The sequence below is a fragment of the Anomalospiza imberbis genome, chromosome 2 (genome assembly GCF_031753505.1).
Source record: "Anomalospiza imberbis isolate Cuckoo-Finch-1a 21T00152 chromosome 2, ASM3175350v1, whole genome shotgun sequence".
NCBI classification, from domain to species: Eukaryota; Metazoa; Chordata; class Aves; order Passeriformes; family Viduidae; genus Anomalospiza; species Anomalospiza imberbis.
Window position 1 is genome coordinate 108,573,020 of NC_089682.1, and position 14,946 is coordinate 108,587,965.

Here is a 14,946-nt window from a genome sequence, read left to right on the forward strand (position 1 = left end):
GCATGGTAATTTTCTGTTCTAATTCATTACAAATGAATGTCTACACTGTAAGGTAGATGGGTCCTCCTGGTCTTTTCTCATCTCCACATAAGCCTTCACTATACTTTTTGTATAAAACTATTTAGTAATAAAAGCTTAGTGAGTGCATTTTTTACTAGAAAATATGACATCACTAGCAGCAAGAGTTCCATCCTCTTTCCAAAATGATTTATCTATGCAAATAAGTATGGAAACAGCAGAAAGGCAGGCAGGTACACTGTTAACATTTGAAGGGATGAGAAGGAAGAAAAAAGTAAGAAAAGATTTTGCACTCTGAACAATAGAATTACCTATGTTGGTGATAAAAGGAAGACTGTGGAAAATGTGGAAGCATTTGGAAAGCCTGGCTACCCAGGACATGGAGAAGGCTGAGATATTCAATAACATTTTTGTCTCAGAATTCACCAGCAAGTGCTCCAACCACACCGCTCAAGTCACATAAGGCAAGGGCAGAGACTGGGAGAATGAAGAACTGCCCGCTGTAGGAAAAGGTCAGGTTCAAGAACATTTAAGGTGTACAGCTCCGTATCTGGTAAGGTGCACTTGCAGATCCCGAGGGAACTGATGGATGAAGGTGCTAAGATAGTGCTGAGCTCCTACCCATCATACTTGAGAAGTCATGACAATCTGCTGAAGTTCCCACTGACTAGAAAAGGGGAGACGTAACCTTCATGCTTTAAACAGGGGAAAAGGCAGACTCAGGAAACTAGGTCAGTAGGTCACCTCTGTGCCTGACAAGATCATGGAGCAGATCCTCCTGGAAAATATGCTAAGGCACCTGGAAAATAAAGAGATGACTGGTGAAAGCCAACCTGGCTTCACTAAGGGAAAAATCTGCCTGACAAATTTTATAGCCTTCTACAATGGAGTACAGCTTTGCTGGATAAAGGAAGAGCAAGTGATATCATCTACCTGGACTTGTGCAAAGCATTTGACCCTGTCCAGCATGACATCCTTGTCTCTAAACTGGAGACATAGATTTGACAGCTGGACCTCTTGATTGCTAAGGAAGTGCCTGGATGGTTGCACACAAAGAGTTGCAGTCAATGGCTCAGTGTCCAGAGTTCAGTGACAAGTGGTGTTCCTCAAGGGCTGGTATTGGGACTGGCACTGTTTAACATCTTTGTTGGTGCCATGGACAGTGGGACTGAGTGCACCCTCAGCAGGTTTGCCCACGACACCCAGCCGTGCAGTGGAGGGAAAGGATGCCATCCAGGGAGACCTGGATAGGATAGGTGGGCTGATGCAAACCTCATGAAACCCAAGTGCAAGGCCTGGTACCTGGGTCAGGGCAATCCCAAGAACAAAGATGGGCTGGACAGAAAATGGCATGAGAGCAGCCCTGAGAAGGACTTGGGGGAGTTCAGTGATGAGAAGCTGAACATGACCCAGCAGTGTGTGCACCAGCAGTGCAGAAAGCCAACCATATCCTGGCTTGCATCAAAGTAGCATATCCAGCAGGGCCAGGAAGGTGGTCCTGCCTCTCCTACTCTGCTCTGGTGAGATCCCAGCTTGGAGTGCTGCATCCAGCTCTGGGGCTCCCGAGATAAAGAGGACATGGACCTGTTGGAGTAAGTCCAGAGGTGAGTCATGAAGATGAGGAGAAGGCTGGAGCACGTCTCCTATGAAGACAGGCTGAGACAGTTGGAGTTGTGTAACCTGGAGAAGAGAAGCCCCCAGGGAGACTTTCTAGCAACCTTCCAATACCTTAAGAGGGCAACAAGAGAGCTGGAGATGGGCTTTTCAAAAGGACACGTAGTGATAGTGCCCCATTCCTGGAAGTGTTCATGGCCAGGATAAACAGGGCTTTGAGAAACCTGATCTCATGAAAGGTGTCCCTGCCTGTGGCAGGGGGACTGGAACTACCTGACCTTTAAGGTCTCTTCCAACCCAACCCATTCTATGACTGAGCAGTTGAAAAATTTTAAGGAACTGAGAAATTAGGTCTACATAAAATCCATAGTAACAGAACTTGCAAAGTTAAACAGAAGCACTTAGTGAGAAAGAGCAGTTTACAATAAATTTTTTAGTTCCTTTGGGTAAAATACAAGTTGTTTTCTGAGTACATACTATGGGTCAAGCATTTTACTTTTTAACTGTATGACCATGGCCAGTATTTCTACCTGCTTTCAAAGCACATCTCCTCTCTTCCATTATTAGGAGGAAATTAAAGGAAATGATGACTTGTAAGAAGTATGGGCAACAACAAACAATTTCCTACTGCGTTTTAAGCACATATTACTTTTTACCACCTACAGTGTTAAGGATCTCAAAATACCATTTTAGGAGAAAAAATAAAGCAACCATCCATGCCTCCTCCTCCAACTCTGTTTCCTACTAGTTGGTGTGCATTGATGGACCTAAATTGGGATAAAACTGTAATGACAGCTATAAATATTTATTTGAACTGCATTTGCTAGACACTGGTTCCACTGAATTGTTGAAATTATCAGTAGTGGATTTAACAAAATAATACTGTACTCAAGTTGGCCAGGCATTTAAAATTCATCACTGTCTCTTACCTTCTCTTATGGCTGTCTTCTGAGCACAGAGCTTGGCATATCAGACCAATTAGGCAGAACCAAAGTGCTGCTAGTGCAATTATCCTCCAGTCGCTGACGGATTTAATGAGGGGTATGCAGCCCATTGACCAATCAAAACACAGCCACCAGGGACACAACAGCAACCATGCATTCAGTGAATAGTAGTAATTATAGTTTATAGCCTGTCAGTCAAAGAGAAAACAAACATTTATTTGATACTAAACTTGAGTGGGGGGAGAAGTGGGCAACTTTAGTCCATCTCTTTTCCCTCATTTCCCTTGTAACACAATAAAGAGGCCATGAATACTTTTAGACTACAACTATTTACATATCCATTACAATTACAGCTGTGAAATAAATTTTAAATTTTCTTTTAAACATAGCTAGGTGGCTCTCTAGTTCAGAGCAGGGAAATGCAATTCTGTGTTTTCCAACCAATATCCATATGTAAAAAGAACAATCTTGTACAACAGGAGAAAACATCAAAAGACATCATCCACTGTCTTCATCTTTCATTCTCCATATCCAGAAAGATCCTTAATGCCGCCAGAGGTATATAGCCAAGACATACTCCAAGTACACCAGACTAGAACTTCGTGCTATTTTCTTTAGTTGTGAAAGAAGAAGAAAAGTCAAGCACAGTATGGGGAAAGGGGATGAAAATCAGCAAAAGCTAATTTCTTGCATGCATGGGAAAAATAGTGAGTAAATGGAAAAGTACTTCAATGTGTACAGTGCGTGCTAAATTGAATGCAGAGAATATACACGGTATACTATTTTTAAAAAATTGCAAAGAATCATCACAGCAGCACAAGTGAAGGTGCCTCATCACACATATTTTGAAACGTGAAAACTGCCCTCTTTATTGTTTCTTAGAAGCACAGAAAACTTAATTTTATGACAAAAAACAAACGTTCTGAACTGGCCAGAAAAAAGCAACTTTGTAACTTACTCTTTCAAACAGACTGTCAGCAAATGAAGCTGGGTTGTCTACTTCAGTGAAAGCTGGTGGCCCTGTGCCCATAATCCTCCAGCGGATATAAAGTATTCCAGCCCCTCCACACATCAAAAGAGTTATCCTGAAAAGCAGCCCCTTCCTTAGTAGCCCAGCATTCTGCAGGAAAGAAAGAAGGAAAAAAAACCCACCTCATATGGAAACAGTGTTTGTTCTCTTACCCAACACTTTCACATCCTTTTCACCTCTATCTCAGAAAGAAAAAGCTATTCCTGTGTACTTTTGCTATTAGAGATGACATTTTAATAGGAAAGTGTTTTTTGCAAGTATTTTAATTTCCTTCTCAATCAGTAAATAAAACTTGTTACATCAAGAAGACTCTCTTCTACAAATCGTCTGTAATTCTACAGCTGATGTAGTTTTACATGGCAATTTCTGATAGGGAATTTGAGCACAATACAGCCTTTAGTTTAGTATACAGCATATTAAATTAATTTATCTTTTCTTTCTAAAATGGAGGATGAGTACTTTGTGGCCTTAGTTTTAAATAACTATTTTCAGCTGTCTGCTTGTCATGGAAAAATTTTGTCCACTTAGGTATCTTTAGAGGTAAAATTACAGGTATATACCATGAAAACTGCACAGTTAGGAGCTGGGAGGAATTAGAAACTGAGTTAAAATTTTCACAGTCAAAAACTTGATTAAAAAGCTAATGACAGAGAGGCATCCAAATCACTTACTTCAGGGTAAATGACCCAAGATCAGAAAAAGTATAAAATTGTATTTGATCTATATTAACTCAGTTGGTTTACATCATGCATTTTATAATATACCCTTCAGGCTGTAAAGAAGGCAAGTCACATAAAACATAAAGTAGTGATGGTGTCGACAGTAAATCTGACAGACTTTTATATCTTTTTCTCCAGAATGTATAACATTTTTCTCCAAGCACACATCATTTTCATAAAAAAAAACCCCAAACTAAAAAAAAAAAAAAAACAAAACCAAAAAAATAAACAGTGTATACTGTAGAGATTCTTCAAGCTTCACCAGTGGAGACTGGAAACAGAATCAAGTATAACAATACAGCAGTCAAAGCTTTAGGATGGCACAATAATTATGATTACCTCTTAGTGGAATATGCTCTTTAGCAAGGGCCACCATAGCTGTTTAGGATATCAAAATCAACTATGTCTGAAGTTAAAAAAAAAAAAAAAAAAGAGTAGGCTTCCTGAACAAAGACAGACATCAGTGCACTGGCTGAAGATACTTATTTTCTAAAAGGATCAAAAAGTTAAAACAATTTTCAGATTGCTTTTTAGTATTTCTAATTGACAATGGAGTCATGATAAAATATTTAGTTGAATACCTAAGGATAAAGCAGCTTGTAATTTTGATTTTACATAAGCTAGCCTTCGTGCTGAAATGATTGCTTCCAACCTGGACATCTCAGTAACCAAAGGTACTGCAAGGAGGATATAGGAATGGTTTTCCTATAAAATAACTTCTGGACAAAATTGTACTATGAAAAAAACCCCACATATAGTGAATATTTATAACTGCTTTATGACAGATTAACAACAAAATCTCTTAGCCCAGGACTTAATTTCATTTAACAGTACATGCAGTCTCTTTAAGGCCAGATTTCACAATTGCCACAAAATCTCTCAGGAGGCAGAATGTGAAAGTGGAAGAAGTGTTATTGTATCCTCTTTGATTCAGAACTAACTGAAATCTGGCATGAAACTGAAACCTGTCTCAATCAAGAAGAAAAAAAATGTTCTTAGTTGAAGAGTTTTTAAAATCTGCCTAAAAAAAGCAGACAATCAAACAAAGCAAAACAATCTTAGATATGTTTCCTTGAAAAGAGCAGAACAGATTTTTGCTGGTAACAGGAGCTAAAATTTATTACTTCTACCAAAAGAATAAGGGGGAAAAGGCACATCTGATGTTTTCTTCACTGAAACAGAAACATTTAAAAGTTCTTCTTTTAAACAGAAGCACCACACTCTGAGCTCTTCAGGCTTAAAGAATAACCCTCCGAAAAGGTTTGACTCTGACATTTCCTAGAATCATAGAATGGTTTGGGCTGGAAGGGATGCCATGGATATCTTTTGCTAGATCAGTTTGACCAAAGCCCTGTCAAGTCTGGCCGAGAACACTTCCAGGAATGAGGTATCCACAACTTCTCTGGGTAACCTGTTCCAGTGCCTCATCATCCTGATTGTAAAGAATTTATTACTGGTCAAACACTGGAACAGGCTTCCTAGAGAGGTGGTCTCTCTGGAGCCTTCTCTTCTCCATTGCAGAAGGCCACTAGATTAGTCAGGCACAATGTGCATGTGGTGAATCTGGGCTGGCTATCTCCAGTCACCTCCCTGTGATTCATATGTTTTGACATAACTTCCAGGAGGATCTGTTCCGTGATCTTACCAGGCACTGAAGTGAAGCTGACTGGCCACTTATTCCTGAGGTTCTACTTACTACCTTTTGTTTCAGCACTTAATTCTGAACTAGCTCTGCTTTAGATCCCTACAGCTCTAGATGCTTCCCTTGTCATATTCCAGTTGACGTTAGTCTCCTTATACAGCAAAACTCCCCAGCATTCCTGTTTGCTGCCTGAAACACTCCTGTAGTCCTCACTTAGCCCTACTTGGTCAAATCTATTATGTCATTTCTAGAGAACCTACTTCCCCTGATTTCCCCTGCAGCTCCTCATTTCTCTCCTTGAAAAAGAATTTAAAAGCTGCACAGGACTTGTGCCACTCAGAAACATTAGTGAGACTCCTCTGCAGTGAAACCAGACTGAAGCAAAGTACAAAGAATATTCTTTATCCTTGTTGAATCTTGTTGGATGAGAATCTTAGCTGTTCAACAGCAGTGATGCTCTAGTAGGCTGTAGGTCTATTTGGCTGTTATCCATCATTGATCTGAGGCTGATTGTTTTTGTTACTTGGCTTGCCAGTGCCAATACTAGGTGCCAGACTCCACTTGAGACAATACCAGATAAATTGACATCCATGAAAGTCAGAAAAATCAATCCCAAGCAACTATCAGTGCTTACCTAGCTTCTTTTAAACTACAAAGCTACTAGGACCTGTTAACATATTTTTAATGTTCTTGTCTAACTATGTAATTGAGAATCTGAATAAATCTCTCCCTCTCTTTACTCTGACCAAACCATTCCAAGTATCATTTCAGGTGTATAGCTACTGACCCTGGAGAATTTGTTGCATCAAGCAGTCAGCTGTTCCATACAACATTTTGAACATACTATTGAGAAAACTGGGGATGGGATTTCACTATCCAATGCAATTCTAACAATACCCCATTTCCACTCATGTTGCTGCAAAGGTGCCTTACTAGGCTGACTAACAATACCTTTTTTTGGTTCGTTGGTTGGTTTGGGGTTTTTTTCCCTAATTCCCAACAACAACAAAACTGCCAGAAGCTGAATCTTTTTCTTTTAGGACATAACTGCCTGAATGGCCAGAATGAACAAAACATCCAAGGACTCACCTCCAATGACTTGTCCTTATACAGTAACTTTCGAATGAGCTCCAAAAGATTTATCTTGTTAATCACCAGTGCATCAAACACTGCATTCAAACCCTAAAGAGAATAATAACAGCATAAGATGAAGCAGCTATCCACAAATATTTTCTTTTAAATACATCTTGAATTGACTACCTGTACATCTTAATTCTGATTCCAAACAAATAGAGAGATACATTGGTAGTAATGATGGCAGAATGGTAAATGGAGCTCAGATTAGTAGAATAAAATTTTACTGTAATGAGAATTCTCCTGCTACATGGAATAACCCTTCAGGGAATACCATGCACCAGCAAGCCAGATAACATATGCATGGTCACAACAGAATTCTGATCTCCATCTTCCCCAAATGCTGCAGTCAAAAGGTAAAGCTTCTATCAGTAAGGTGGAGTTTCTTTAAGCCTTCTACTTATTTTTTGTTGTACGGCATCTTTGAATTTCCAGGTTTCAGAAATACTGTTTTTAAAAGGTACAGACAAAGACTGATAAAGATTCAACAGAGGTATCAGGTTTGCTTTTCTTTCAATTACAGCAATAAACACAGTGCAAGTTGCTGGGAAAAAAAAAAAAAAAAAAAAAAAAAAGAAGCGTTCTATATGACATCTGCAGCCACTACACATAAAACTAGAACATATCCAGTGTTTTGCAGGGCTACATTTGCACATAACTACCTCCAAAGAGGCAAACAAAATGTATAAATGTGTCTAGGGGGGATTCTACTGAGGTTACTGGCAAAATCAAACCTTAGTATTTCTGCTTCAAAGTTTCAGCATATTGCCATGATAATTCTTGAGTATTGATCCTGTATTCTAATAATTTCAGAAATTATCTCACCGTTCTAAAGACTAAATAGAAAAAAAGCCCAGTAAATCTAGTTTCAGGTGAGGCAAAGTGCTGGTACACTGGGAGGCCACAAGCCCCTCACTAGAGTGTGGCTTGTAGAAAGGCCACTTGCCAATTAAAAGGCTTTTGGCTCACTCAGATGGAGATAGGAAGGTAAGAATTCTACTGAAAATCACATTCAGCCTCCAAGTAATCTTTTTAATGGGTGATTTAGCTCTTTATCTCTCTGACCTGTGCCCCTTAGCACAACAATAAATATAATCATTCTAGCAGTGCAACAGCAAACAAATAAAATCCCAAATCCATTAGTAGTTCTGCTTCTAATAGCTCAAACAGTTACTTCATACTGCTAGAGTAAATAATTACACATTTTAAGACAATTCCTTATGTTTTCCTTACAGACATCTTTGAAAAACATCAATTCTACAAACATCTATAAAAAAAAGGCTTAAATCAAGAAGTTTTCTGTAATTTCTTTTCCCTTTTCTTCTAGAAAGGACAAGAAGGTCGTTGCTGCAAAGCATTTTATTCTGTTGCTCATCTATGTCAGCTAAAGCTATAAACTGGATTAATAAAGATATATGGCTATATAAAAGGTAAAAATCACAGATACAGCATTTCAGGTGTCCAGTTTGGTCACCCAAAACAGCATTGTCTTCACTGAAGTTATAAAAAGCCAGACCACAACAAACACGAACAATAACTACATCTGTTTCCACAGACAGGTCCTTAAATAAGGGACAAAAGGAAGAGATGCAGTACTAGAAGTGCTAATTAGGCCATACTATAATTATAATTAGGGCCATAAACAATGGCCCTAACTATAATTACACTGTTCACAAAAGTAAGGGAATGGAGCTTTTAAAAATGCTCGCCTCCAGTTATATATTTGTTCATGAGCCTTGAACTTCTCTTCATGACAAGTTTGTAGTCCTGCTATCTCAAGAATTTAATTCAAAAACAAGGGCAACAAAAGTGAAACTAACTACCTTGCAAAAATATATGCAACCTGCTTACAAAAGTTAAAGGGAAAAACTCTTAACAGATTGGCAAAGATACAGTTAAGACAGATCTACAAGAATACTGCTTTTTGTCAACATTAATTAGTTTTCTGAACAGAATAAAAAGGTGTGCATGTCATTAGCCGTAGAGAAGATTAATTTCTGTAGACTTTACAACTATACCTGACAGATGTTGAGGTGAAAATTCAGTTAATAAGAGAATTCTTACCAGTATTGTAATTCCTTGTTCTTTGCACAGCATGGCTATTGCACCTAGGACAACACTCACCAGCACCCAGAATACGGAAAATGTATGTCCTTCCTTATCTGTTAAAATATAGAATGCCATATCTTTAGGCATTTTATATATTTAAAGGTAAATTAAAATAAGAATTAAAAAAATAAACACCATTTAGTATCGCAGTCTTTTCTACCCATCAAGATCTGGTCACAGAGACTTAAAAAGCATAGGGCACCTCCTGCAATATGCTGGCATTTGTCCCTTTATTGCAGTCATTTTCTGTTCTTGGAGACATTAGAAATGTCCCTATTTGCTCAATGTTTTAGCCAGATTAATTAGAATGGCAGAAGCTTCACATAATTTTCACAATTTGTCATTTGCAAAGGTTAATTCCCAATATTTAGAGACATTTATCATCCTTAGCTAGAGCTGTGTCATTACTGGCCGCTCTCTTCCAAGCTACCATAAGAACAAGAAATTCTCTATAATAGTTACTCATGAAGTGTCACATACACAAACTGTTTTAACTGTAGCCTAGTCTACAAAGGCACAATGAGCTGCTCCTCCAGAGCTGCTGCATTTAGCAAGTGCCTCATGTCATTTTATTATCACTGCAATAGAATGCCATGGAGCTCAAAAATGTCAGCAGCTGAGCAGAAACAGTTAGTCCTTGCACTCAGGAAGCAGTTTTACAGCAGGGTGAGGAGCTCTGGGGTTAAGAGGTCAAGAGCCACTATGGCTTCTACTCAAAGAAAAGGTTTTTAAAGACTGTACCATGTAGCTGATTTCGGGTACTACAAGCAGGCATATCAGAGATGAATATAACAATCAACCCTACTTCAGCCAAGGTAGTATCATCACACACAGAATACACAGGTACTTCACATAAAAAACATATCTGTCACAACCTCTACTCCATAGGTGCAAGCAACAGAGGAAAGCACTCTGCTCATTCAGAGGCAGCTTCTTGGTTCAAGTAACAGGGGCTCGATAGGCATCACAAGAATCAATCTTTGACTTGGCATGTGAAAAAACAAAGTTGAACTCTGCATTCATTGACTGAATCCCTTTCCTACTTTCCTTGATCTCTAGAGCAATTCTTCTCTACTGCTAATGCAGGTTTGACCCTCAGAGCTTATAGAGAGCTAAAATAATGGTCTGTGGAAAGGGTAAAGGCAAGATTAAGATATTTCAACAGAAGTAGACACCTACACTTAGGCTAGTACACTAGGCTTCCTTTATAACTGTCCATGAGAAGAGGACACCTTTAGGGATTAAGTTACCTAGTTAAATGCAGCTGAACACCCTTCAGAGCTGTAACTCTGCACTGATGATACAGGGAAACCAGTACACTACCTCAAATGTTGTTGGGGTCAGATACAAATCATAACCATTAGTGTGAAAAGGATCTACTGACATTGGCCTCCTCTTTCATTTTGAACCAGGCTACTTCTTTTGTAGCAGAGAGCTCCAAACTTTTAATACAAATATGTCAAAGAACAGGTTTTGAGGTTACTTCTAACCTAAAAAAAACATTACCTAAGACTTCTAAAGCTTCAGCAGAGTGAATGTTAACTAAGATGTTTGAGATTAATTGTTGCAATACATAGAGGGCATTTGTCCTTCTCCCTCCACTCCAAATTATGTCTCCAGAGGTGAGGTAAAACTTAACATTACAAGTGCAAATGTTATAAAGATAAAAGAAAGTCTTCTTTTAGGAAAGAAGTTATACACATCTGAATAATGCAAAAAAAAAAAAAAAGGAAAGAAAATACAAAATACATAATGACTAAAGAGACATTGGACATAGGAAAATTAAAATGCAACGGGAAACTCCAGCCCACATCAATTATACAGAAGAACAGCTGAGGGTTGTAACTCATGGAGGAATGAGCTTCAATGTTCCTTCTATGAGTACTGCTAAGACAGAAAGAATTCTGTCTAAATACATCCCTTCAAGGAGCTTATCAGACTTTGCAGTACAACAGACTGTTCAGCCAGTTCTTGAAAACTAGTTTTGGTGGGGTTTTGTTTGTTTGTTTGTTTTGGTGGTTTCTTTTTTTTTTTTTTAATGTAGAAATCAACTAACACAGAGAATGCAAGGATAGAAGGAAAAGTAATTGACTGTGTTCACCAAATTACAGTAAATCATCCTTAGTAAATGTAAAAAGAAAAATAGTGAAGACAGCCAATGGACTTTTACCGTGTTTATGGAAGTTTATGGAAGACTTTCTTCCACTGAGAGGTTTCTTCTTGTCAGAATCAAATTCTAGTGGAAAGGAGTCAGGACAACTAAGCACTTCTCAGAGAAGCAGTATTCAGCACACAAATACAAATTATCTGAACACAGAAGACAGTAGGAAGTATATATAGTAAGAGACCAGCTGGCAATTCAGAAATGCTTTGATGATTTGGAATATAAGAGTAATAGTAAAAAGGGAACTAGGTCAAATCATCAAGGACAAATGTAAAAGCAGCACATTCATACAGAAAATCTAACACAGAAAAGTCACATTGCAAAATGAGAAAAGCTAATGTATGTAAAGAACAAATCCCCACAATTCCACAGATTAGTAAGAAGAGTAGTGAGGAAGGAGTTACTCCAATATTCATTGAGAAATAAAATGGACAATGCCAAGAAAACAGAAGTGTTCTGTGACTTTTTCCTTCATTTTTTTCCCAAAAAGATCACTTGCAATCAGATGACAAGTACAGCAACAGCAGAAAGGGAGGAAGAACAAAAGCAAAAATAGTGAACTACAAGACAGAATTAATAGAGAAGATAAATTAAATTACAATTGTTTTAAATTACAATTGGTTACACTCACTCAATTGGTCCTGTACAACCCAGAGTAATCTCAACTGTTACCTCTCAGAAATCACGAAAAAAACACGAGAATCCAGGAATCTCAAATAAAATAAAACAATGCCTACAGATCTACTTTTGAAAAGGAACAAAAATACAAAAGGACAGACTACAGATAAAAAGCTAAGCTCACTAGTCAAAATTACAGAAAAATTGCTACACCTAGAAAAATTTTTTTAGGTGACACTCTAAAACATAAAAGAATATTATTAACTATTCACCAAATATTTGAGTCATTTACATAGAACTAAGTATAACTTTTGACTTGGACAGAAAAAAAAAGTCTTCCTGATAAAAGGAAATCTGTAAACATCCTATATCTTGACTTTGCAAAGGCATGAGAATGACACTGGAAGCAGTGTGAAATATGCCACAAAAAAAAATATGGGAGGCATGAAGTTGTTATAGAATGGGTACAAATAACAGCTGGAAAATTACAGTAAGATACTAGCTTGCTGTGAAAAAAAAGTAAAGATAACACTCTGTATTGCATACTTCCATTGTCCTTACTCCATTTGGATGCTGGAATAAGAAATATGCTTATTAAGACCAGAAGTGCTGCCAGGCTGCAATGGCCAGGAATCATACAAAGGAGAAGTCAGAATTCCATTGACAAACTGGAAAAAACACAGAATCATATAATAGCTTGGTTTGGAAGGGACCTTATGGGTCATCTGATTCCAAACCCCCTGCCATGGGCAGGGACACCTTCCACTATACCAAGGTTGCTCAGAGCACCATCCAATCTGGCCTGGAGAAATGGTCCAGCCAAATAAAAGAAAACTGAAGACATTCAATAGGCACAAGCTTAAAGTTGTGCATAAATAAGTTTGTCTTCTTGTGAACATCCCAAGTCTCAGATGCAAGAAATATCTCAGCTTGCCCAGCAAAGTCAAGCTTACGCATGGACTTGCAAAGACAATAAAAAAACACACAGCAAAAAAGAAATAATGAAGGTCCTAAAAACTGAGCATCACAGACCTGGACTTCAGTAAGGCCTTTGACACAGTCTCCCATAAGATCCTCACAGAGAAGCTGTTGCTGAACAGGTTGGATGTGCAGGCAGTGAGGTGGACTGAAAACTTGGCTTGTTTTTGGCTTGTCCAGAGGATGGTGGTCAGTGGCACAAAGTGTAATCGAAGGTCAGTGTACTCAGGGGTCAATACTGGGTCCAGTCTGACTCAGCATCTTCATTAATAACTTGGATGATGGGGCAGACGGCACCCTCAGCACATTTGCTGAGGACACCAAGCTGGGAGGAGTGGTCAATACACCAAAGGGTTGTGCTGCCATACAGAAGGACCTTGTCAGGCTGGAGAAACAGTCTGGCAGGAACCTCATATGGTTTAATGAGGGGAACTGCACAATCCTGCAGTAAAGCCTCCTGGACAATTGGCTCTAGGTGACCCTGTGTGGGCAGGTCAGGTCAGGTGACCTCAAGACCCTTCCAACTTCAAACACTCTGTGATTCTGTAAACAAGATCTCCTGAAAAGCACAATCTCTGTTCCTTTGTTTTCTTTTGTAGGCTCAAAAAATTAACAGTTACACAGAGAATTGTAAGAATATCAAAATTCATCAGTGACTACACTTCAAAGAGAAAGAATTTCAATTAAGAAACATTTCATTTCATGCTTTTCCTGGGTCAAGATGCACAACACCCCTTCATCCCCACCATCCCATGTCTCAACTGCAGAAATCTCAGTAAACTCGGCTGGCAAAATAGATACAAAAGACCATCATTCAGCAATGCCTTCAATTTTATCTTTTTTTTTTAAACAGCGAGTTGAAAATGTAAAGCACTGCATAAGTGCTTATTATGAGATATACACATGCCAACAGAAGTAATCAGTCTAACAAAGCATATTCCCCTAATATGGCGCTGCTTCCCACCAGAAAAATCTTGTGTCAGAAAACGAAACCGATCTCTCATTGGCACCTGTGCCTGGTTGAAACTGGTATGCCATATTGTGAGTGGGCATTTTGCCACTCTAACAGATGGACATAATTGTAAGCATGCCAAAGAAATAGAGTACTTGCTTATTTTTCTTTTAAGCTGGAAAAATATAGTGTTTCTACACAAACCCAAAAAGCGTTGTTCAGATGGTCCCTCTTTAGGAGTACGTGAAGTCTGAAAGTTGAGGGGATTCAATAAACTATCTATGTAAACCACAAACAAGCCATGAGAGCTCCTCCATTTAGACCGGTAGACTTGAGTATACGCATTTCTAGGGCAAGGATGCATACACAAAATGTTGTATAGTGTAGAACTGACTGATACTAAATTTATGAGCATCACACTGACAGTGCACTAAAATACTAATCCTATTTGAAGAGATCTTATTTTCTGGTGTCCTAAATCACAGGTCAATGAAAACAAACTCCTTAGAAGTGAAGTGTATGAAGAAAATGCCACATTTAAACCACCAAGCTTATTTTTATTGTAAAGCCAAACTAACAATATCCAAAGCAATTACTATCAATTCAGACACTTAGGCCTTCAGCATTTCCTTCTTCCAGCCCAGCTGAGCAACTTAAGAGTCAGCCAGGTGACAGCTTGAAGCAGCTTATAGTCACCATCTTCAGGTGAAACACAGCAACTGATTCTGTGAAAGCACCTACTCTGAAGGTTGAAGCAAAGTAAGTTATGTTGAGCTCCTGCAGGAAGTTTTAATTTTTAAATGAAATAGATCACAAACACTCATATATTCCATTAATGTGCCTTGTCTGTGGGGATGGTGTCTTCCAACTAAACTGCTATAGATATTCTTCTAATCAAGCTCTAAGAGTTCCCTGCTCATGAATTGCTAAGCAAAGGGGGATGAATTATCTATTCTTAAAAGATCACATAAGAATCCACTGTTAGAATTAAATTAAGCCCAAGACCTCCTTGTGTGTTTCCAAA

General features: G+C 38.5%; 1 protein-coding gene across 2 annotated transcripts in view; it reads right to left on the reverse strand.

The window, feature by feature from the left end:
* TMTC4 (transmembrane O-mannosyltransferase targeting cadherins 4) overlaps positions 1-14,946 on the reverse strand; it is a 51,378-nt gene that overhangs the window by 17,844 nt on the left and 18,588 nt on the right. For both annotated transcript variants that reach the window (XM_068182544.1, XM_068182543.1), the window contains 4 exons: positions 9,166-9,263; positions 7,057-7,149; positions 3,535-3,696; positions 2,562-2,764 (listed from right to left, as the gene is read on the reverse strand). In XM_068182544.1, the coding sequence (XP_068038645.1) occupies positions 2,562-2,764; positions 3,535-3,696; positions 7,057-7,149; positions 9,166-9,263 (556 nt within the window). The remainder of the gene's footprint in view (positions 1-2,561; positions 2,765-3,534; positions 3,697-7,056; positions 7,150-9,165; positions 9,264-14,946) is intronic.